General features: G+C 43.8%; 1 protein-coding gene and 1 long non-coding RNA gene across 4 annotated transcripts in view; both read right to left on the bottom strand.

Annotated features, from left to right (window-relative positions):
• The window catches only part of LOC309608274, a 244,302-nt gene that overhangs the window by 79,436 nt on the left and 141,424 nt on the right, over positions 1-23,442 (bottom strand). The gene's annotated exons all lie outside the window — the stretch shown is intronic.
• The window catches only part of TBC1D22B (TBC1 domain family member 22B), a 70,245-nt gene continuing 57,978 nt past the window's right edge, over positions 11,176-23,442 (bottom strand). For 2 of the 3 annotated variants that reach the window (XM_082347843.1, XM_082347841.1), the window contains one exon: positions 11,176-13,179. In XM_082347843.1, coding sequence (XP_082203969.1) covers positions 13,106-13,179 — 74 coding nt within the window. In that variant the 3' untranslated portion in view covers positions 11,176-13,105. Of the gene's footprint in view, positions 13,180-17,275; positions 19,194-23,442 lie in introns of those variants that run through there. The other variant, XM_082347842.1, reaches the window with a different exon arrangement.

Genomic DNA, 23,442 nt, shown 5'->3' with positions numbered 1-23,442 from the left:
TCTCTAAGGTGGAATGGCCATATCCCAGGGAGTGAACAAGATGGCCCATTTGCTTGTGGAAAGAATATATCAGGATGTCTAATTAGGATTTTATCCTGTTCTTTTAAAAATGTCCAGTTTTGTGAATATTTTTTACTTACATAAAAGAACATATAGAATATGTATAGACTTTTTATGAATAAATAAATATTCATATATCAGGCTGTATGCTCAGACTTTATTTTGACGCCAAGAGTGCATGATGAAAACAGTTTGGAGTTACTGCCTTCTAAGATTTGGGGATTTTATTAACTCCACCTCCCCTATATCTTCCCTTATAACAGTGATTCCCAACCGGGGGTGATTTTTGAGCCCCAGAGGACATTTGGCAATGACATTTGGAGACATTTTTGATTGTCATGACAGGGACAGGGATGCTACTGGCATTTAGTGAGTAAAAGCCAGGGATGTTGCAAAACATCCTACAAATCACAAGACAGCCCCCACAGCGAGAATTATCCAGTCCCAAATGTCAGTAGTGGTAAGGTTGAGAAATTTTGCCTTATACCCATCTCAAGAGGGAAAAATGGAGGCGCAAGAAAGAGCAGGATGCAGAAAAGGAAGTAGGTTGTTATCTATATCTGTAGACCTAACACCTGTCTCATTACATATGCCCAATTAATGTTAATTGAACAGAGCCGAGGAATGTTAGAGTTGGCAAAGGAGAGGCTTGGGGAATGGGAAAGGAAAATGGCAAGCAGAAAAGGAAGCACAGGGCAGGAAGAAGAAAGGGAAAAGGAGAAGAAAAATATGGGGAAAGTGCAGCAGATCGTTTTCCAAGATGATTGCAACAAGATCGCCCATGCCACATGCTCTCACAGTGTGACACTGACATTCCTCACATTGCAAGACGACATCTGTATTTCCTTCCCTTGAATCTGGGTGGGTATATGACTCCAGCAGAAGTGATGCTATGCCATAAAAGGTGATACAGCTTCCACGTGGCTTTTTTGGGATGTTCTTAGAGCCCAGTCAACCATGACAAAGTGGAGAGGTCACATGAAGAAGCCACATGTACATGTTCTGGCCAATAGTCTGAGGTCCCAAATAACATGGCAGACATATGAATGAAGGTACCCCTAGAGGATACCATTCTTTGAGTCATTCTGCTGAGGCCCCAGACATGGTGGAGTTGATCTAAACCATTCCTGCTGTGCCCCATTTGAGTTCCTTACCCATAGAGTTTGTGAGCATAATACAATGGTTATGTTAAGCCATTTAGTTTGGGGATGGTTTGTTACACAGTGATTAAGAACTGGAACAGGAAGGGTGTATGGGGGCGGACCCTTGGAGAGTTGTTGGTTGTCTGCTTTATATACTAGTTAGGGTAATGCTAGCTGCTGTAACATACAAACACCAAATTTCAGTGGCTTAACACAGTAGAAGTTTATTTCTTACTCACATAATTATTCAGAGCAGTGTTCCTGGTTGGTGGACAGCATTCCATTAAGTCACTCAGGAACTCCACTACTATCATTCTGTGGCTTCTCTGTTCCCCAGGGCTTGGAGTCCTCTGCATCCAGAAAGCAAAACAGGGGAGGAGAGAATGGAGAAGGCACACCTGCTTCTTAACTGTCTTGTCTCAAAAGTGATATATATTTCATTGGAGAGAACTAGTCACATGACACCACCTAGATCCAAGGAAGTTTGGGAAATGTAGTCCCTGGTTAATCAGCCAATTCCCAGAAACAGTTGTATACTATGGAAAGGGGAGCATGGATTTTGGTAGATAGCTGTCTCTGCAGACTTTAGAATTGAAGTTAATGAATTAAAATGATGATCATGACAAAGATTTCCCTTTCCCTCTCTCCCATTTCCTTTCTTTTTATCTCCCTGGAATAGAGGTGGCATAAAGGGATGGAGTACAACTGATCACATTTTGCTCACTCTGTGGTTTTTGTGGGACCAGCCCTTACTCAATTCAGTGGTAAACCAGAGGCTACTGCACCATGGTAGTGAGGTGTGTGGAGTTGGAGCTAAGTTGCTTGGGTTCAAATCTCAGCTCTGCTACTTATGAGATATGAGATCATGAGCAAATTACTTGACCTCTCCAAGCCTGTTTCTCCATTTATAAGATAAGGGTAATGATAAGGATAGCATTTAACTTATAGGATTGTTGTGAAAATTGATTTGGTTAATTCCTGTAAGATAGTTATGCTTGGTACCTAGTAAGTACCCAATAATTGCTAGCTACTGTTGAAGAATGGAGTGTCAGCTTCTGCAGAAGCCACCTCCTGCAGGTATAAACTCTATCTCCCTATGCCTCTTCTATGCTCCCTTGTCCAGGCATGAAAACAAGATGTTTTCTTCTCTTTAAATTGATGAAGTTATGAAGTAGAAATCCCTTCAATCAATTTTAAACTCTATTATTACCCGTCTCCAAGCAAGATGGGTTTTTAAAATATCTAAACGAGAGAGCTCCCTCTGTGAGCAAGGGTTGATTCAATCTGGGGGCACATCTCTGCCAATTGATTTGAAGCATGGTTCCTCTTTGTGAGGTACAGTAAAGGTGAGGTGGGACTTTTTCAGTGTTTTTTTGAAAGATAGAGCAGAGAAGAAAGGGGTCTTGATGTAGCATCTCAGGTGAGGTCCTGTGTTTCTCCTTAAGTACTCTCTAACCTTGAGATCACAGGCCAATTTTTCAATAGACTGCTACAATTGGGGGTGGGGTGGGCAGTGAGTGCACAGATGGGTCTCTTAGACTGGGAGGAATTCAGGGTAACTGAAGGGAGGTAAAATCCCAGAAGGGGTGATCCAGCCTTTGTGTCTGGGGGTGGGGGTCAGAGGTCGAGAGTTGGGGCTGACGGCTCCACATTCTTATTCATTCTACCTTTTGTTCTTACTCATTTATCCTCCCACCTTCTCTCCTCTGCCCATCTCCAAAATGGAAGACTCTATGCTGAAAGAATCAAGGAAAGATGTCTTTTATTTCTGAAAGAGAACTGTTTTAGAAAACAGGAAGTAGGTGAGGAGGAAAAAAGGGACCAACTGCTTTGAACAGCTTGTTTATTAAGTGCTATTTTATGTAAACATAGGGTTTCAAGTATAGAGTCGTAAGATATTTCTGATACTTTTAATTAAGTTTATTATATTTTGGAAGTACTTATAAGTCATCGAATTTATTATATTCTGGAGTATCTGTAATTAGTAATTAAGGTGGATGATTTGGAGGTACTTGAAATTAGTACTGTAGGAAACTACCTTCTTCCTTTTTTGTTGGGGCCCTGGCTGTTTCTTTAAGCATCTATATCCTTTAACTTGCCAAGGATCAGTATCCGGTTCAAATGTTTACTACCCATCTGATTTTATTAAAGGGGGTGCGAGGTGAGGAGGTAGGCAAGAGGGAGGGAAAGAAGGCAGTGGGAATCAGGTATCAATAATTACTGCCTTGTTTTCCTCTCATTGCAGAGTTGGCTTCAGACTGTTTATTTTGCAAGTAATACATGGTATCAAGCACCTAATATAAAATCAGGCTTGGGGTGACTTACAGTTGAATCGTATCACTCTGAATTGGCTACTTTGGGACTACAAAAATCACAAAGATCCCTAACTCAATTCACTTTCATCCAGGGTTGGGGAAAGGGGAGAGAGTGGGGCTATTTCTCATTTGGAGAACCTTGAGTTCTACAATCCAAGGTAATAATGCAATTTCCATCACATTTTTTTGACTCATAAATTTATTGCACTATCAGCTTTAGTATTTATTATCCAGGACTTGTTGAAATGTGCTTACATTTATTACAGCTAGTACAAGCCTTCTCTCTCTCATTTCCATAATAATGTTTGGAGCTGTGTTTTTCAAACTCAGGTTAACGGTAATGAGTCTTGACCAGCATTTTTGAAAAATGGAATACAATAGAACAGGTCAGAGGCCATCACGCATAGGGAGGGTGGGCACTGTTTGTGAAACGTTGCTCATATTAGTGTGTGTGTCTGTACTGGGTCTCAGTGTAAAATGTGTTTTTATTCTGTAGGTTGTGATCAAAACGTTTGAAGGGTTTTTGGTTCTGGACAAGATGAAATAAGCCCATTGCAGTCTCTCTGCCAACAGTTACAACTAAATATTCTCGACAAAATACAACTACCTGAGAACTCTGCAAAGTAAACAAGCAGGTAAATTAGGGAGCTTGGAGAAGCTATCTGTATTGGGTAAGTTTCTCAGTTTTTTTCCTTTTTTTCCTCTCAGCTTTGACCGGAGAGTAGGCCCCAGTGGGGAGCTTCACAGTAGCAAAGTCAGCAAAAACTGAGAGAAACCTAAAAGAAAACAACTCTTGTTTCTTCTACTCTACTCACAACTCCACTTCTGACACCAAAAGTGTGTGGGTTTTTTCCACACCAACCAATTCTCTTAACTCTTCAGACACCAACTGTGTGTCCTACAGCTCAATTCTGACGTTAACTACCTGGAGTTAGTGCAGACCTCAAAGGTTAAGGGCAGGCTTCCCTGGTGACGCAGTGGTTAAGAATCTGCCTGCTAATGCAGGGGACGCGGATTCGAGCCCTGGTCCAGGAAGATCCCACATGCCTCCGAGCAACTCAGCCCGCGTTCCGCAACTACTGAAGCCCACGCGCCTAGAGCCTGTGCTCTGCAACAAGAGAAGCCACCGCAATGAGAAGCCGGTGCACCGCAACGAAGAGTAGCCGCCGATCGCCAAAACTAGAGAAAGCCCTGTGCACAGCAATGAAGACCCAACGCAGCCAAAAATAAATAAAATTTATTTAAAAAAAAAAAAAGGTTAAGGGCTCAGTCCCACAAGATTGCCCGTTTCAGATGCCAGTCACAAGTCCCAAGTTATCACCTATATTCTGACCAACTAGCTACAAATTGGGGGTTCCCATAACCTACCTCTTCCTCAGGCTCGATAATTTGCGATATCAGCTCACAGAACTCAAGGAAACACTTACTTACGTTTACCGGTTTATTATAAAGGAAGATGAAGAGGTACATCAGGGGAGGTCTGGAAGGGTCCCTGTGAAGTTGGGGAGCACCACCCTCCAGGCACATGGATGTGTTCACCAGCTGGAATCTCTCTGAACCTCTTTGGTAAGGGTTTTTTATGAAGGCTTCATCATGTAGGCATAATTGATTATTAATTCAATCCCCAACCTTCCTCCCCTCCCCAGAGGATGGGAGGTGGGGCTGAAAATTCAAAGCTTCTAATCATGGCTTGGTCTTTCTGATGACCAGCGCCCCCATCCTGAAGCCACCCAGGAGCCCACCAAGAGTCACCTCATTAGAACAAAAGGTGCTCCTACCACTCAGGAAATTCCAAGGGATTTAGGAGATCTGTGTCAGAAACTGGGGGGTGGGGGGGCAAAGACCAAATGCTAGAAAAAAAGATACTCCTAACACCCCTATCCCTCAAAAAATTACAAGGGTTTTAGGAGCTCTGTGTCAGGAACTGGAGACAGAGACCAAATATATATTTCTTACTATGTCACAAACCCCATCTCTCTGACAAGAGGACTTGGGAAAAGGGTTCTTCCAAGTCAGAATTCTCATTAAAAATGTTTTCTCTCTCTCCCAGACCTGTCCCAAGGGCAGCCCTCAATTGTGGGGCAGTGGTGGCAGCAGTATAGGCAGCTAAAATTTCAAGAGAAACACTGTCATTCTGGTTAATTGACTAGGAAATGGAGCCCTGGTGAACCAGAGGGTATAGGGAGAATCCCAGAGAGGAGCCAGCTAGAAAGGGAATCCCCTAATTCTGTGCATGAACTAGCACAAGTTTTACATAGTCAAAACAAACCCTAAGCAGCATAGCAAAGCCTCTGAAAAACTGAAATGACATCAGAACTACAGCTCATAGAAGATGAGACAGAACCTGCAGTTTGAACCTACCTGGATTGCCTGATAAAACAAAACAAAATCAATGTTCTCCACAGCAGGGGTCAGCAAACTTTTTCCATAAGGGAACAGATATTACATAGTTTGGGCTTTGTGGGCCATACAGTCTATCACAACTATTCAACTCTGCTGTTGTAATGCCAAAGCAGCCATAGACAATATGCAAACAAACAGGCAGGGCTGTGTTCCAACAAAACTTTACTTATAAAAACAGGAGGGAATTCCCTGGCAGTCCAGTGGTTAGGACTCTATGCTTTCACTGCCGAGGGCCTGGGTTCAATCCTTGATCAGGGAACTAAGATCCTGCAAGCCATGCAGCGTGGCTAAAACAAAACAAAACAAAACAAAACAACAGGAAGAGAGCTGGATTTCAATAAGACCCAGAGTCTCACACACAGTATTCAAAACGTCCAGGATACAATCCAAAATTGCTCAACATAGAAGACTTAGGAAATGTTAGAACTGAAAACCACAATATCTGAAATTAAAATTCACTGTATGGGTTTAATAGCAGAATGGAGATGACAGAAAAGGAGTCAATGAACTTGAAGATAGATGAAGATAGATCTGAAGAACGGAAAGGAGAAAAAAAGATTAAACAAACAAATGAACAAGAGTCTTAGAGACTGTGGGTCCAACATTCCTATAATCAGAGTCCCACAGGAGGAGTAAGAGATTGGTGCAGGAAAAAAAACAAATTTGAAGACATAGCTGAAAGATTCTCAATTTTGGTGAAAGACATAAAATTACAGATTCAAGAAATTCAGTGAACCCCAAACAGGATAAATGCCAAAACAAACCAACCTTCCAAAAACCAAAGAAACAAAACAACCTACACTCAGACACATAAACCCAAAGAAAAAGAAAAAAAATCTTAAAAGCACTCTGAGAAACAATATGGTGGTTCCTCAGAAAATTAAAAATAGAATTACCATATGATCTGGCAATTCCACTTCTGGGTATATACCCCAAAGAACTGCAAGCAGGGTCTCAGAGAGATATTTATATACTCATGCTCATAGCAGAATGTTCACGATAGCCAAAAAATGGAAGCAAGCCAACTGACAGATGAATGGGAAAACAAAATATGGTATATACATACAATGGACTACTTAGCCTTAAAAAAGAAAGTCTGACATATGCTACAACATAGATGAACCTTGAGGACATTATGCTAAGAGAAATAAGCCAGTCACAAAAAGACAAATACTGTGTGATTCCACTTATATGAGGCACCTAGAGCGGCAAATTCATAGAGACAGAAACTATAAGAGAATGGTCGTTAATAGGGGCTGGGAGGAGGGGAAAATAGGGAGCTATTAATGGGTACGGAATTTCAGTTTTGCAAGATGAAAAGAGTTCTCGAGATGGATGGTGGTGATGGCTGTACAACAATGTGAATGTACTTAACACTACTGAACTGTACTCTTAAAAACGATTAAGATGGCAAATTTTATATAAAAAATTTGCAGCTTGCAGGATCTTAGTTCCCTGACCAGGGATTGAACCTGGGCCCTGGCAGTGAAAGCACCAAGTCCTAACCACTAGACTGCCAGGTCACCCTTCCAAAAATGCTCAAGATGGCAAATTTTATATTATGTACATGTACATTTTGTTACAATTTTTTTAAAAAAGCAGTCTGATAAAAATGATTAATTAGATATAGAACAATGATTTCAATGGCTGTGGGTTTCTCATTAGAAACTGTGGAAGCAAGAAGACAGTGGGACATCTTTAAAGTGCTGAAAGAAAATAACTATATCCAGAGAGAATAAATTCAGGAATGAAGGCAAAATAAAGACAATTCTCAGATGAAGGAAAACTAAGAGAATTAATTAGCATACTTGCTCTAAGAGAAGTGCTCAAGGAAGTTTTTCAGGCTGAAGGGAAATAATAGCAGAGAGAAACTTGGAACTTAAGGAATCAAGGAAGAACATAAATGGTAAGTATCTCCTCTTAAGTTCTTTCAATTATGTATAACTATTGAGAGCAAAAATTATAACAGTATCTGGTAAGGTTTTCAATGTATCTTGACATAATTTACACAACTCCTACAGTATAACATAAAAGGGGGAGAGTAAAAGGATCTATATAGTTGTGAGGCATCTACATTTTACTTGAAGTGATAAAATATTAACTGTAAGTAGTTAGATATGTATATTATAATCCTGAGAGCAACCTCTTAAAAAGTATAGAGATATAACCAAAAGTCAGTAGATATATTAAAATGAAATACTAAAAAATATTCAAATAATCCAAAAAGTGGCAGGAAAGGGGACAGACAGGAACAGAAAACAAATAAAATGGTAGACCTAAATCCAACCACATCCATATCATTCGTAAAAAGTCTATTTTTTTATTTTTAGTTTTCATTTTTTTGGCTGCACCGTGTGGCATGCAGGACCTTAGTTCCCCAACCAGGGATGGAACCTGTGCCCCCTGCAGTGGAAGTGCAGAATACTAACCACTGGACCGCCAGGGAATTCCCTGTAAATGGTCTAAATGCAAAAATTAAAAAAAATTTAAAAAAAAAGAGAGATTATCAGACTGGATTGGAGAATAAGACCCAACGATATCCTGTCTCTAAGAATCCCACATTAAATATAAAGACATAGGTTAAAGGGATGGAGAAAAATTTTAGAGACCAGTGGCTTGAAGAGAAGGTCTGGGTTTTCCTCTCTCGGATAGCTGGGTGGGGTAGGACAGGTGTGTTTGGGTCACTACAGAGACAAGCTTGGTATCCCAACAGCAAAAGCAGTGAGTCCCCAGAGTCTGGCTCCCAGACTCCCCACCTCAGCTATCAGTTCAAGCAGGGACTTTCACATTCATCATCCAGAAGCCACAGTTCACAAACCACCTGCTGAATCAAACTCAACAGGGATTCTCCTTGCTTCCAATAATTCTAATTCAGCCTTTGCCAAAGTAAGGGGATGCTCTGATCGGCTGTAGCTGTGGCTATCCTGGCAAGCTGGCACAGGCTCCAAAGAGTCAGGTCTTGTACAATGTGCTTTATGTTCTCTGATCCTCTGTGAATCTCATCTTTTCCATCGTGAGTCTAATAAATCAAAACTGTCTCCAACTGGTAAGGGAATATTGGAAGTCCTGAGGAGAGGTATGAAGAGCTCAGTTACTGGGCCTTAGGTTCTGACTCCAATCCTTGAAGCTTTACAAAGCTGTTTGACATGGAAAGTCCAATCCAAGACAAGCCAAAAGCTCAAAATGAGATTCATGCCTCTAGGAGCAAATGAGGTCACTATTCGAAGAATCTGTGCCACTGTCCCCTCACAGACGAATAAAAACAGAGGTAAGGCCTACTTAAGTAGAACCGTAGAGGTTTTGATAGCAGAGAGAATAGATAAACTACAGGTCAAAGTATGCCAGGATTAGTTTGCAAGTTTTCACCAATTTCCTAATCATGATCAAACATATTTCAGAAAATGATTAACTTCCTACATAAATGAAAAACAGAATTTTTGAATGAAGGCTAGTCCAGGTCAGTTATTTTCTCTACCAGCCTCAGGAACAATTAATGGTCTTGGTCCAAATAACACCAAGTAGAAATACTGTCCATGTTTTGTTTCATTTTGTTAATTTTAATTAATTAATTAATTTATTGGCTGTATTAGGTCTTCATTGCTGCGCACGGGCTTTCTCTAGTTGCGGCGAGCGGGGGCTACTCTTCGTTGCGGTGCATGGGCTTCTCATTGCTGTGGCTTCTCCTGTTGCAGAGCACGAGCTCTAGGAGCACAGGCTCAGTAGTCGTGGCCCATGGGCTTAGCTGCTCTGCGGCACGTGGGATCTTCCCGGACCAGGGCTCGAACCCGTGTCCCCTGCATTGGCAGGCGGATTCTTAACCACTGTGCCACCCGGGAAGTCCCAACTGTCCATGTTTTATGAAAAAGGTTAAATTCTAAGGTTAATCGTGAACAATCACTTGAATTTCAGTCAGATCTACCCCCCACCCCCATATGCTTATGGGAAAGTCTGGTCTCCATTTTCAACTTATTTTCTTTAAGTTCTTATTGTACAGATTGCTACCTGAATCCTAGTATCTGTTCTCCCCTTCCTCCATGGTATAGAATCCTGATTCTGAGCCAGGCAAATGGTGGCCTGGAATAGACTAATCCCCCAACCTCCCTTGCAACTAGGTGTGACCTACCATGGGACTAAGTCCTAGCCTGTGAGTTGTAAGAGGAGATATTATGGAGCAGCCTTCAGGAACCTTCTATAGAACACTGCTCACACACTTCCTGCACTCTTTTTTGTCTCCTTTCTTTAATCCATCTTGTTGCTTGGAAAGTGGATGTAGTAGCTGGAGTGCTAGCTGCCACCTTGACCATGAAGACCTGGAGGAGTCCAGGTTCCTAAAGACTTTGTGAAACAGACTCAGCACACCAGCCCTGGGTTGCCTACTTCTGGACTTTCATGGTAGGGAGAAGTAAATTCCCATGTTGTGTAAACCCTGCTGTTATTTTTGGTTTGTGTTACATGTAGCTGAATCTAATCCTAATATAGCTCCTAATGACTGAAACCAAGAAACACTCTCCAGGGATTCCCAGGAAGACGTTCTGGGTGGAGAAACCACCATTCCAACCTATTCTTTGTAGAAGAAAAGTGCAGTCAACTGCCTTCCTTGAGACGTTTCACAGTAAGGTTACCAAGAGAAAAACCAACCAACCAACAAAACAAAACAAAATACAAACAAACAAAAACAACCAACAACCCCAAAACCAAAACCTTAATGAAAACCCTAAATGGAGGGCCAGTCTTGGAAAACATTTGAGTTCTGCATGATTTGGTGGGAAAAACATAGTGCAGGTAAGCTGGAAGACCTGTCCTCTAGTTCTCATTCCGATGGTCCCTTCCTTGGCCTTGGGTTGGGTTTTCCTCTGTGAACAGTGAGGGTTGTTGAGCTAGATATCTCTAGGCTTTCATACAGCACTGAAATTCTAGTCCATTTTCTAACCTCCATTACATTATATACTCCTTTTTGGATAAATTAAATAATCCTCAAGTGTTTTTCACAGTGCTTGGCGCACAGCAAGGCGCCCTATAAACGTCAGCTAGGAGGGACCACGTTACTCATTGTTGTAGTTTCCACAGTGTCCTGCACAGAGGAGGTGCTCGGCGAGTGTTTGCCGCATCCTCCGAGGCTGCCTTATCTTCTGTTGGTCCCCTGCCTGCCCTACAGAAGGCTTCTCCCCCGTACTTACTGGCGTCAGCACGAAGAACCTGAGAAAAGGAGACGTTAGGTTCCAGGTTACACAAATCCATGGCAGAAAAATCAGCAGTGGAGGAGGAAATACACTGTTTATTTACAATTCTTTCACTTTATCCACAATTTCCCATACAAACATAAAAACTAAAAAAATAAAACCACCACTTGGGAACACAAGTGTCTTTCTTTAGTTAGTCCATCGAGGGAGGATCACAGCCCTCTCACTCTGTGAAGGAGACTATTGAGGCACACTGAAGGGGAAAAGGAAAGGGCTAGAAAGAATGCCTGAGAAACAGCTCCCGATGAGAAATGTAACATGCCAGTGTGATGGGCTTCACTGGCAGACTCAGGGCCTTACCCACAGGGGAAAACTGCCTGGCTTTCCACGAGGGTGCCGGCTGCCTGCCACCTCTTCACTACCAAACACCCAACATCCAACACAGGTCACACATCTCATGAGCTGTGTGGGGTGCGATGGTTACAGTGGGGGACACCGAACACCTCTCTCTGGGAAGAGCCCAAAACCCCAGGGACACACAGGAACCCCTCTCCTTGGCACTGACAGTCAGTCACAGCTTCTGTCTTGAATACAATGCTGACTTAAAAATGTAAAAACAAAAGCCCTCCCCAGCTTCCAGGGGAAAGGCGGGGGCTGAAACATGCAGAAGGGCTTCTGCCTCTGTAGTCCTCTCTCTGGGAGGCTGCTAGGGGTGAAGGGTGGGGAGCTCTGACCGCTGAAGACGTGTAAGGAGCACGGCAGATGCTCCACAAAGGACTGGGGCAGGGATTGAGGGGCGGGGGGGGCGGGGAGAGAAAAACTCTGAGACACTGATGCTTGGGTTGGCTGCCACCCGGTCTTCAAAGCAGCTCCATCTGCTTGGCTGTGCTCACTCTAGCAGACTCCCATTCACTTCCCTCACAGGAGGGCACCCAGAAACCAACCTGGAGGTGCTGAAGCCACCTGCCTGGCAACTTCATTTGTGCTAGTGACCTAGATTGCTTTCACATGTTGATGCACATTATAAATATAAAATCATATCTGCTACAAAGAAGACATATATTTATACATCTTTACCCATATACATAATAACACAATTTACACATAATATCTTGGAGTGGGTCATCATGGAAAAAGGGTCTGGAGAGGTAAAAAGCCCCTTCTCCCTCCCCTGCCCTGATCCTTCTCAAGGGATGCTTGTGTATGTGGTCACTGGGGCCCTTCCCAGCTGGTTGCAATGGGGATAATCTGGACACAGACATTCAGACGTGTAACTAAATGCTGATGGGTGTGTATACCCACATACACACACAGACGCAGGCACACATACAGATGTCTGGTGAGAAAAGGAAAAATGATATTCCCAGCCCTTGGGTGTAGGCCTCTTCCCAGAGTTATAAGCATCCAGTGCTTCCTCCATCTGAGAACAATGGTCTTAAAAAGCTGCCCCTCACTGGCTCAGACTTGGGCAGAAGGAGAAAGGCTAGGAATTGGGGGTAGAGGGGAGGGGCCAGGAGTCTTTTGAAAACATAAGGCGTTTTTGACCTGTGAGCAAATCAAACTATGTCACGAAAAAGCAACAGTATCAGTTGGAGCTGGGAGGCAAGAGACAGCCAGTCCAGTAGGGCAATGTGACTTGAGACCCTGAGCCTTCCCCTTCTTCTGTCCAGTTTCTTTTAAAGGGGCGGACAACCCTGTACCTCCTTTTCTGTCCTCTCCCAGAGCTGGGCCCATCCACACATCATGGAATACTGATAGTGGTCCAGGAGAGCCATCTGGAGACATGGAGTGGCGGACAGGCACACCAAAAAGTTAAGACCTGGGCGGCGGATGTGAGCTTTTTACAGCAGGAGTGGTTCCTGGCCGGGGTCCACGGCTCGCACAGTGGCCACAGTGATCAGATTGCCATCAGAGATGGGGGCAGTCTGGGTCCCCGCGGGGAGACAGCACCTATCGGCGGTAGTGATTGGGGGCGTCGGCAAACATGTACTTGAGTCTATACGCCTCAGCGAGGAGCAGCCCAATCTCTTCGTTGCCCCAGTGTATCGTAGGTAGGTTTTGTAGCAGCATGAGGAGACCCTGGAATGCAAGAAAGGACTTTCATCATTTTATCACTGACCAAGGGACCGGCAGGCCCTGGAATGGAGCCCCTTCTCCTGGGTCATGCATCCCAAGGGTCTGGTCTCCCTCCTCCCAGGCGGCACAGAGCCCTTGGGTGAACTAGGGTTCACCTTCAGGAAGCCTTGAATAGCCTCTGCTGAGTCTCTGATCCACTAACACCTGCCTCTTTAATAATATTATAAATAGAGAATGACAACAATAAATAAGGATCTTTAAAAGAGAAAAATAATCACTCATCATCCAAATATACCTCTCTTAATTTCAAAGTATTCCTTTTCAGTCTTTTTTTCACATGCATATTTCTTTAAATAGCTGTAATCATAATTATGATTTTACATGCTTTTTGACCATCCTTTTTTACTATAATTTTTGTGTTTTTCCATGCAGCCTTCAAAAATGATTATTCTCAATGTCAGTATTCTAGCATGTGGCTATACCCTAATTGACTCAACTGTTTCTCTTTTTCCCTTTTATTAGACACTTAATTTGTTTCCTTTAAGGAAAAAAACCAAAACAAAACCTTTATTGATAAGGTTGCTATGTACCCTTTTGCATTTGACATCTTTCTCTGAATCCCAGTGTTCACTTGTAATCACTTTATTTATCCTCTGCCCTGTTCTCCAAAGACTCTCCTCAACCAACCTGTCCAGCTGATTTCCCACTGTTCCCAATATATGAGCCTCATCCAGCCAGGTCCACTTCAGCCACATTTATCTGTGCCTCCAGGGTTTAATTTAGGTTGTTCCTTTCGCTTGGAACACCTCCTCTTTTCTCCTCTCCCTATCTAAATCTTATTGTTTTCAAAGCCCAGGTCCCTCAAACAGCTCCATGGAGATAGCCTGTTAAAGAGGATATTAGAGTAAAAGATGAATGTGAGGATTTCCCTGGTGGCGCAGTGGTTAAGAATCCGCCTGCCAATGCAGGGGACATGGGTTTGAGCCCTGGTCCGGGAAGATCCCACATGCTGCAGAGCAACTAAGCCCGTGCGCCACAGCTACTGAGCCTGCACTCTAGAGCCCGCAAGCCACAACTACTGAGCCCACGTGCCACAACTACTGAAGCCCGCGCGCCTAGAGCCCGTGCTCTGCCAACAAGAGAAGCCACCGCAATGGAAAACCCACCTGCTGCAACGAAGAGTAGCCCCCACTCGCCGCAACTAGAGACAGACCGCGCGCAGCAACGAAGACCCAACGCAGGCAAAAATAAATAAATAAAATAAATAAATTTATAATAAATAAATTAATTAAATAAATTTTTTTAAAAATGAATGTGAGACTTTAGGTTATCTCTGTAATTTAGCTACCCATGCTTCTGCTGCTACTCTGTGTTCTTTCTCTGTCTTCTTTCTGAACTGGATATTCTTCTTATTTTTCTGATTATTAAAGAAATAGTAGCAAGACAAAACCCAGAGACAAAAAGAGGCTGACAGATTTGATACAATTTTGAAACCTCAATATGTGGAGGCACAAAAACAAGGTTGAAATATAAGAAACTGACTGTAAGAAAATATAACACTTATAAAAGACAAAAGGTTAATATCCACAATAAAAATAGGAGTACCTACAAATCAGTAAGAAAAAAAGGAAAACCACCAAATGGAAAAAACAGATGCGAATAGATATATATAAAATATCAAGGGCCCACCAACATGCTAGAACCCTGCCTTTGGCTGATTCGCACCATCCAGCAATGCTTTGTGGTTTTCAGTGTAGAGGTCCTGCATATCTTTTATAAAATTTCTTCCTTTAGTAATAGAAATTTAGCGGGGCACAAAGCTGCCTAAGCACATCAAGGCTGTGTATGGCCAGCATGATTAAGTTCTGGCCAATTTTGGAGACAGTGTAACTCCTGGGTTCTGCCCTAAGCTTACCCTTCTCTCCTTCCTAGAAAATGGCTATGAATGGAGGAGTGGAAGTGGTCATCTCAGACCGTAAGAATAAAGCTATGTGTTGAAGATGGCAGAGCAACATGAGAGCAGAAATCCGAGTCCCTGCTACTCTGGAGCCATGTGAGCCTGTTAGCCCTGGACTCTTACGCTCAGACTGTTAGTTGAAGAGAAGTAAACAACTACCTTGTTTTACGCCACTGTTATTCTCTGGTCTTGGTTTCAAGAGACAAGTGTATATCATCTTAACAAACACAGGCCACATTATCAAAACCAGAAATGCAGGGAACTCCCTGCTGGCCCAGTGGTTAGGACTTGGAGCTTTCACTGCCGGGGGGCCGGTTTCGATCCCTGGTCAGGGAACTAAGATCCCGCCAAGTTGTGGCAGTGCGGCCAAAACAAACAAACAAACCAAAACCAAAACAAAACAAAAAACCAGAAATGCACATGGTCTCTGATCCAGCAACTCAACTTCTATGTACCTCGCCTCAGGAAATATTCGCACTCCTGTACAAGGGTCTGCACCGCATCATCGCTTCAAATAGTGGGGAAAAGGACACGAGGGAAGTGTCTGTCAGTGTGGGACACTTAGATAAACCACTTATCCAAATCATGAAGTACAAGGCATCACCTGTAAAATGAAGCAGGACTACATGTGCCAAGGTGCAAAGATATCAAAGACATTTTGGCGGGGGTGGGGAGGAACAAGCAAGTTGCAGAAAAATACTCATAGTACGATCCCACTGAGGTAAAAGAAAAAACACAACTATATGTTTGTATATGTACATAGGTATATAAAATTTTTAGAAGGCTAGGTGGTAAACTGTTAACAGTGGTTACCTTTGGGGATGGGAGACTTTCACTTTTTCTCATCATACGTCCCCTTGTTTTCAATTATTACAATAAAGTCTTTGTATATTACCTACTTATAAAATTTTTTTTCGAGTAATACACATTCTCTGGAAGTTTAAAGTTTTGTTTACTTTGTAAAAAGTAGAAACTCAGAAAATAAATTACCCTTAACTTCATAATCAAGAGGAAGCCACGTTTAAAGATTCTGGCATATTTCCTTCTAGTTCTTCTGCACATTTTACACAGTTGAAATACTTTCTCAAAATAATTTTGAATCTGTTTAGCATTTATCATAAGCATTTCCTCTAATATTAAAAACTCCTTTTAGACATTTTCAACGGCCAAAGAATTTTCCATGATGCAGATGTACCATAATTTACATCTTCCTGCTTTGAGCATTTAATCATTTCTGGGTTTTCACTATAATGAAATTACAATGAACAGCCTTGTGCAAAAAGCCATATTTTAGATGATTTCCTTGGGCTAAATTCCTAGGAATGCAATTACTGTATCAAAGGGCATGAACATTTTAAAGGTACTTAAAGCTCACTCAGAAAAATGCTCATTTCCCTAGATCTCTACCAGCACTGAATACTCTCATTCAACAAACTTAGTTAATTGTAACTCCTGTCCCTGAGATTTCCAAGCCTGAGAACAGAACTCAAAGCCATAAGTCAAGGGAATTCCCTGGTGGTCCAGTGGTTAGGACTCCACGCTTTCACTGCCACTTTCACTGCCGAGGGCCTGTGTGGCGCAGCCAAAAAAAAAAAAAGATAAATCTGTAAATTGGAAAACCCTGCACTCAAGTTATTATTTTAATGTTTTCACAATTTTTGTACAAGCATGTACTCATGTAATGTGAAAAAAATACAAAAATGGGGAAAATCATATAGATTTATGTTTTCTGACATTATAGAACACCCACTATATTTTGTACAGTGATAAAAAGAGGTTACAAAAACAACGTATACAAAATGTTTCCATTAAGTTACGTACATACAATATGTTTTGTTTTTTTTTTAAATATTTATTTATTTATTTATTTTTTGGTTGTGTTGGGTCTTCGTTTCTGTGCGAGGGCCCTCTCCAGTTGCGGTGAGCGGGGACCACTCTTCATTGAAGATGCCCGGGCCTCTCACTATCGCGGCCTCTCTTGTTGCGGAGCACAGGCTCCAGACGCGCAGGCTCAGTAATTGTGGCTCACGGGCCCAGTTGCTCCGCGGCACGTGGGATCTTCCCAGACCAGGGCCCGAACCCGTGTCCCCTGCATTGGCAGGCAGACTCTCAACCACTGCGCCACCAGGGAAGCCCTACAATATGTTTTTATTCATATGGATTTGCATGGCAAAATGTCTGGAAGGAGATATATCACCTTTGTGTGGTAAGATTTCAGGTAACTTTTTATTTTTTCTTTTTGCTTATTGATATTTCTAATTTTTCTATAATGGTTACACACACTTGCATAATTGACAAGCAAAAATAACCAACAAAGGGGTGACCTCTCTAGAAGAGAATATTCTTTGATAGGAGAAGCTCTACCTGTAATTTCCAATTCTTCTAGTCTTGCTAAAAACCTCCCAGAAGCCTTGAAATATTTCTTCCCCTGACCAAGTCAACCTCCCACCTCTCCCAAGGGCAGGGAGGCTTAGATGGAGGAACCATTCTGCCACCTGGTGGCCATGCCTAGGAACTGCACCGCCCACACAATGCTGTAACAATGGGAACCCTGCCCATGCATTGATAAATTAGGGATAAAGAAGTAGAAACCAAATTATCATGTGTGGGGAAAGAAGGTGTTAATCACAAATCAGGTGCTTTAATCAAGGGGTAAAGAAGAGACACTGCTAGGGTGGGGAACAACAACATTTGTTACAAACCCAGCTCATGGGAGCACTAAGCATAACATGCAGTCAGGTGAAACACTACAGCTGTGAGAAGACAGCTTGTGAGGCAAACAGCAGAGAGTGTTTCCACGTTAACAGAAGGGGGCAACGGCTTCCAGAAAAGAAAAGCTCGAAATGGCTGAAAAAGGTACGTTCTGAGAATCCACAGATTCCAAAGGAAACGGAATATTGCAGAGGAAGAATCTGAGCCATGTGTGAGGGGGTGGGGGGAAGACAACAATTAGACAAGGGGGCCAAAGGAGAAGGGGTAGTAGGTAACAAGCAAAGAGGCCTTGGTAAGAAAAAAAATGCAGGGGAAAGTCATTAGAGAATGTCCAACAGATGGAAGAATTGATGGGGAAGAGGGGGACCATGAAAGATAATAGTCTTCATAATGGTAATTATCATTTACTGAGCACTTACTACTCACCAGATGGGGTTCTTCACACGTACTCTACTACCACATTTAATCCTCACATCAACTCTATGAGGCACATATTATTACCTCCATCTTACAGATGAGGAAACTGAGGCACAGAAGTTAAGGAAGTTGCCTGGGGTCAGAGCGTAGTGCTAGGCTGGGATTGGAACCCAGGCAATCTGGTTCTAGAGCTTGTGCTCATAACCACTATACTATATGCTGCATGCCTGGAGTAAGAAAAGTGGGGCATGATGGAGAAGGAATGAAAAGAAAAGAAGTCATAGAAGAGGCTGTTTGAAGGAAATCCGGAAGAGTTGATTAATTTTACTCGGTAATAAGGGCCAAGGACAACCAAAGAGGATGAGTAATAATTAACAGCAAAGAACTTAACAGGTCACATTAAATATATACTACTAAATATGACACTGTATACAGAATCACCTAGCAATACTGGAACATTCTTTGCAAACGTTAAGTGTATTCACACGTGTAAAAATACTTTCCTAGTCAAATAAGTATTTTGAAACAAATCCCTCTTGTTCTGATAATCAGTGAGGTAGCAAAACAATTCCCTTGGTTTCAATAAAAACTTTCAAAAACATGTCCTTGTATGCAAACTTTTTCAGTCAAACGTATTCATAGGCTTCCCTGGTGTCAAAGCACCTAGTACTTTTAGCAAGTTCCCCCACCAGAGAAAGCCGAGTCCCCCTCCAATGTTTGTTTTGTTTACATGTTGAGGAATCATGCCCTTTCTCACACCAGCTTGTTCTTGGTGGAAGATCTTTAGGTCCCAGCGTTGTCTCTGAACCCTTCTTCTGGGCAGGATTCAAACTGGCAATTTACTGGATATCTGTGAAGATGGGGCCTGCATTTGGGCAATGTTTCACAATCCTACCCTTGAGTTCCTGCAGAAGTGGTGGGTGGACGCCATCTGGTTCAAGGGATTTATTTACATTTAGTTTGTTATTTAGGCCTGGAACATCCCACGGACTTAGCACTATTTCATTTAATAACTCTGACCTATCTCCTACAAAAGTCACTTTCAGAGTGGGAATCTCTCCGAGGTTTTCTTCCATAAGATGAAAGCAAAGGATTCTGAGATGAGCTGCTACTCTGGTTTAGAGTCATCAGCTGGTCCCACAACTCCTCTGCCAGTTCCCTTTTTATGTATTTAAAGGAACTGTGGTTATTAGTCTTAGAGTTCCCTGCGCGGGGCTTCTCAACATCACTTCTGAGCCATCTGTGGGGTCCCATGCTCTCCTAGACTCTCAAAGATGCTGCTTTTCCCGAGGCGACGTTTTAGGCTGCAGGTGACCAGGCATTTGCTCAAGTGCCTGTTCTCTCTGACTTGCATAAAATAATGTATCTAGGAAATTATTACCTCCATAATAATGGAGGAGGGGGAGGGGGAGGAAGAACCTTGCCCGTGAGCAGGTACCACGTAAACCGAGCTCACGTGCCCCAGGAAGTGCCTGGCCAGGCCCTGAGGGAGAGGCATCAGAGCATAATCCATGCCCAGAGCACAGATTCCAGGTCTCTACACTTACTCCCTGGGTGATCTTGGCCTAGTCAATCTCTCCGTGACTCAGTTTCCCCATTTGTGAAATGGGGGTAGTAATTACAACTTATCTTGTGGGACTGTTGCAATGAATTAACACAGAGAGACATTTAGGATAGTGCCTGGTACATTAAAAGTACTAAGAATTAGTTATTATTAGATTGAACCTTATTAAATTGCCAATACTTGATTGTTTTGACCTATAAAAATAATTTCATAAGATGCAACCTAACATTATCACCATTATTCTATTACGCCAGCCCAGGCTGAGGGCCAGAATCGCCGAGGCCCCCTCTACCATGAAAGAGCCTTGGTGCAGATCTGCTGGAAGCTCTCATTTGAAGCAGCCTATGGCCCAGAGGATGGGGCCATTCTGCCCCTACAGCACCTGTGCACGGACACGCCTGAGGTTCCCTTGCTCAGAGGTCTCAGGAAGGAAACTTCTTTTTTTTGTTGTTGTTGGCCACGCTGCGATGTGGGATCCTAGTTCCCTGAGCAGGGATCAAACCCGTGCTCCCTGCAGTGGGAGTGCAGAGTCCCAACCGCTGGACCACCAGGGAAGTCCAAGAAACCTCTTAAAGTGAGCCTCCTATGTCAGTTTTTGGTCCCCTCTCCCAAGCAGACCCCAGACAATCGCCCAGCTAGGGAGAGGCAGGCGCCTTTCTTCTGGGCACTCTCACCACAGCTGGGGCACCGCCCTTTGCCCCTGCACCCTCTGAACACCTCCTCTTCAGCCCCATTTGGTCATCCAGCTTGGTTTCACCCAGGATTAGCCCAGCACGGTTTACTCAGGTAAGTTTAAAACCACTTAGAGACTTGGGTTTCTAAAGCTGTCTTCACTTCACTGCTCCCCGGACTCAGAGTACATTGCAGGAAGTAATATTACTGATAATAAGCTCACTGTTTTGAGGGCCATATGCAAAGTATACCATTCTAACAGCTTCACATGTAGTGATTTGTATAATCCTCATAATAGTCCTAGGAGGTAAGTACTCTCATCCCCATTTTACAGGTAAGAAAACTGAGGCATAGAGGGCCAATTTACATGCTTAAGGTCGCACACCTAGAAAAATGGCAGAGCTAGGATTTGACACCAGGCAGACTGGCCCCAGAGACCGTGGCTTAACCACTGTACTATTCTGCACAGTCCCCAACTTTAGAAGGAGGGTTGCTGCTTCACCCTATACCCTCAGCTGGCTCCCCTTCTCTGCTCTTTAAGGGTGATACATGGCCGGTCTGCTGAAACTGCCACAACTCTAACTTTTATATCTGCAGCTACTTCACCTGGTTTTTCTTCGAGTCACTCAGCTTTTAGCCCTAAAAACTTCTCTCCCCCAGGCTAGGCCTGTTTGGCTCTCTGGGATACCTGTATTCACTGACAGAGCTCCCTCTGCAGTGATTTAATTGCAGGCAGCCCTTTAGCAGTTAGGATGTATGGGCCTTCTTTCTCTACAGAGGTCACAGAACAGCATCTCACAACCCCACAGAACGCTCTTCTGCCCTTGTTCCTCACACCCGTGCCATGCTTCTGTCTCCTAAGGGACACCGCTCATCTATCCTAACACAGCCAGGTGCAGTTTTTCTTTTATTATTCATAGAATTATAGAACTATGGAGTTGGAAGGAACTTTAATCACCCATTCTGTTTTGTCTAAAGGAAAGAGGGGAGACTCCTCTATGAGTAGGACTAGCTGAGGTGCTAATAAGCTGACAAAAAGTCCACTGTCATTCTGTGGGTTAGTGCAGAAAGACCTCAGATCCATCAGATAATCGAATATGCTACCCAGCATAGAATACCTCCATGTCTACCAGAGTTTTAAAGTCACAGACTATTGTCCTATACTCTATCGATATTGTGAATGGCTAAAAGCCATTCCAGGAATCACGTCCACCTCCCTGAGCTAATCTCGGAAGCACTTTTATCACATATGACAAGGCCCTCTGAGCCTGGCTCATGATAACCAAATTAGACGTCGTGCTCTCGATACCCTGCTCCACCTCAACCACATTATGACAGCTCGCCCAGCACGTGGCCAGTCCAGCCCCTTGTCCTCATTTATCCTAGGGCGTCACACATGCTGCTGGTTGGCAGAAGCTGTGGCTCTTTATCCGCTGCCTGCAGCCTTGGCCCCGTAGCTACCACCTACTCACAGAAGCCCACTCTTTCCTTTTTTCTTCCAAAGCCCTTCCTTGGGCAAATTGGGTCCTGTCTTTCCATTTATCTGCTGAACAGGCTTCTGTGCTCTAACCACCTAACACCAGTTACAGAGTGGGACTTCCCCGGGGGTCACCTGGAGATGCTGCCGTTCTTGAGAACACCTACGGTATTGGTTAGAACTTAGAAAAACATTCAACCTCCTCTGGCTTTTTCCCCTCCCATTTTCAAAAGGAATATATACCCATTAAAACAAAAACAAAGGGACTTCCCTGGTGGCGCAGTGGTTGGGAGTCTGCCTGCCAGTGCGGGGGACACGGGTTCGAGCCCTGGCCCGGGAGGATCCCACATGCTGCGGAGCAGCTAGGCCCGTGCGCCACAACTGCTGAGCAACCCCCGCTCTCCACAACTGGAGAAAGCCCGCGTGCAGCAACGAAGACCCAGTGCAGCCAAAAATAAATAAATAAAAATAAATTAAAAAAACAAAAACAAAAACAACCCCCAAACCCCTCAGTTCAGCAATGCACAAAGCAGGAAAACAAAAGCCCACTGCCACCCCCAGAGATTACGACCATGAACTGCCTTCAGGCCTCTCTCTCTGCAGATGGCAGAGCCTGGCAACCTGTCTCCTCTATCCCCACTCCCCCTGTCCTGGGCCCCCTGCAGCAGCTGCCTGGCTTCCGCCCCCTCTTCAGTCTTCTTCACATCCCCGCCTCGGGTTCCAGGACGCTGGGCTCCCACTGGTCACCCCCCTGCCTCCTTGCCTGTCTGCCTCGCCTCCCTGACCTCTTGCGTAGGAGGGTGCAGGGCTCAGGCCTGGCCCTCTTCTCTCCTCTGTCCACTCCCACCTCCTTCGGATCTCATGCAAGGCGCTGGCTTTAAAGACCATCTAGCCAAAGGCTCCTAAACATACATGTCCAGTCCAGACTGCTCTCTCTTTCGACTCCAGACCCCTAAGGTTTATCTCCCTATGCTACCTCTCCATTCGGATGTCTAATGGCATTTAAAATTCGACATGCCCAAAACTGAACTCCTGATCTTCCTCCGTAAACGTGCTCCTCCTACAGCTTCTCACAAACTGCAAAGCCACCCTGACTCATCCCTTTGTCATACTCGACACACAATTCCTCAGGAATTCCTGTTGGCTCTATATCCAAGCTCAGGCCGCTTGTCACACCTTCACTCCACCATCCAGGTCCAAGCCACTCTCGTGTGTTACCTGGACGACTTACACTAGCCTCCTGGGTGGTCTCCCTGCTTCCAGCCTTGCCCACACCTGCAGTCCACACCAGAGTGAACCTCTGAAACCGTAAGTCAGATCATGTCCCTCCTCTGCTCAAGACCCTCTTATGGCTCCCCTTCCACTCAGAGTAAAAGCCAAAGTCCTTACTCTGGCTACGAAGTCCTCCATGATCTGGGTCCCTTGTGACTTCTCTGGCCTCACTTCTTCCTACTCTTCCCTTGGGCC

The sequence above is a fragment of the Balaenoptera borealis genome (genome assembly GCF_965194805.1).
Source record: "Balaenoptera borealis genome assembly, chromosome: 12".
In the NCBI taxonomy this organism is placed as follows: Eukaryota; Metazoa; Chordata; class Mammalia; order Artiodactyla; family Balaenopteridae; genus Balaenoptera; species Balaenoptera borealis.
The sequence above is the reverse complement of the archived record's forward strand: the minus strand, read 5'-3'. Positions and strand labels throughout refer to the sequence as shown.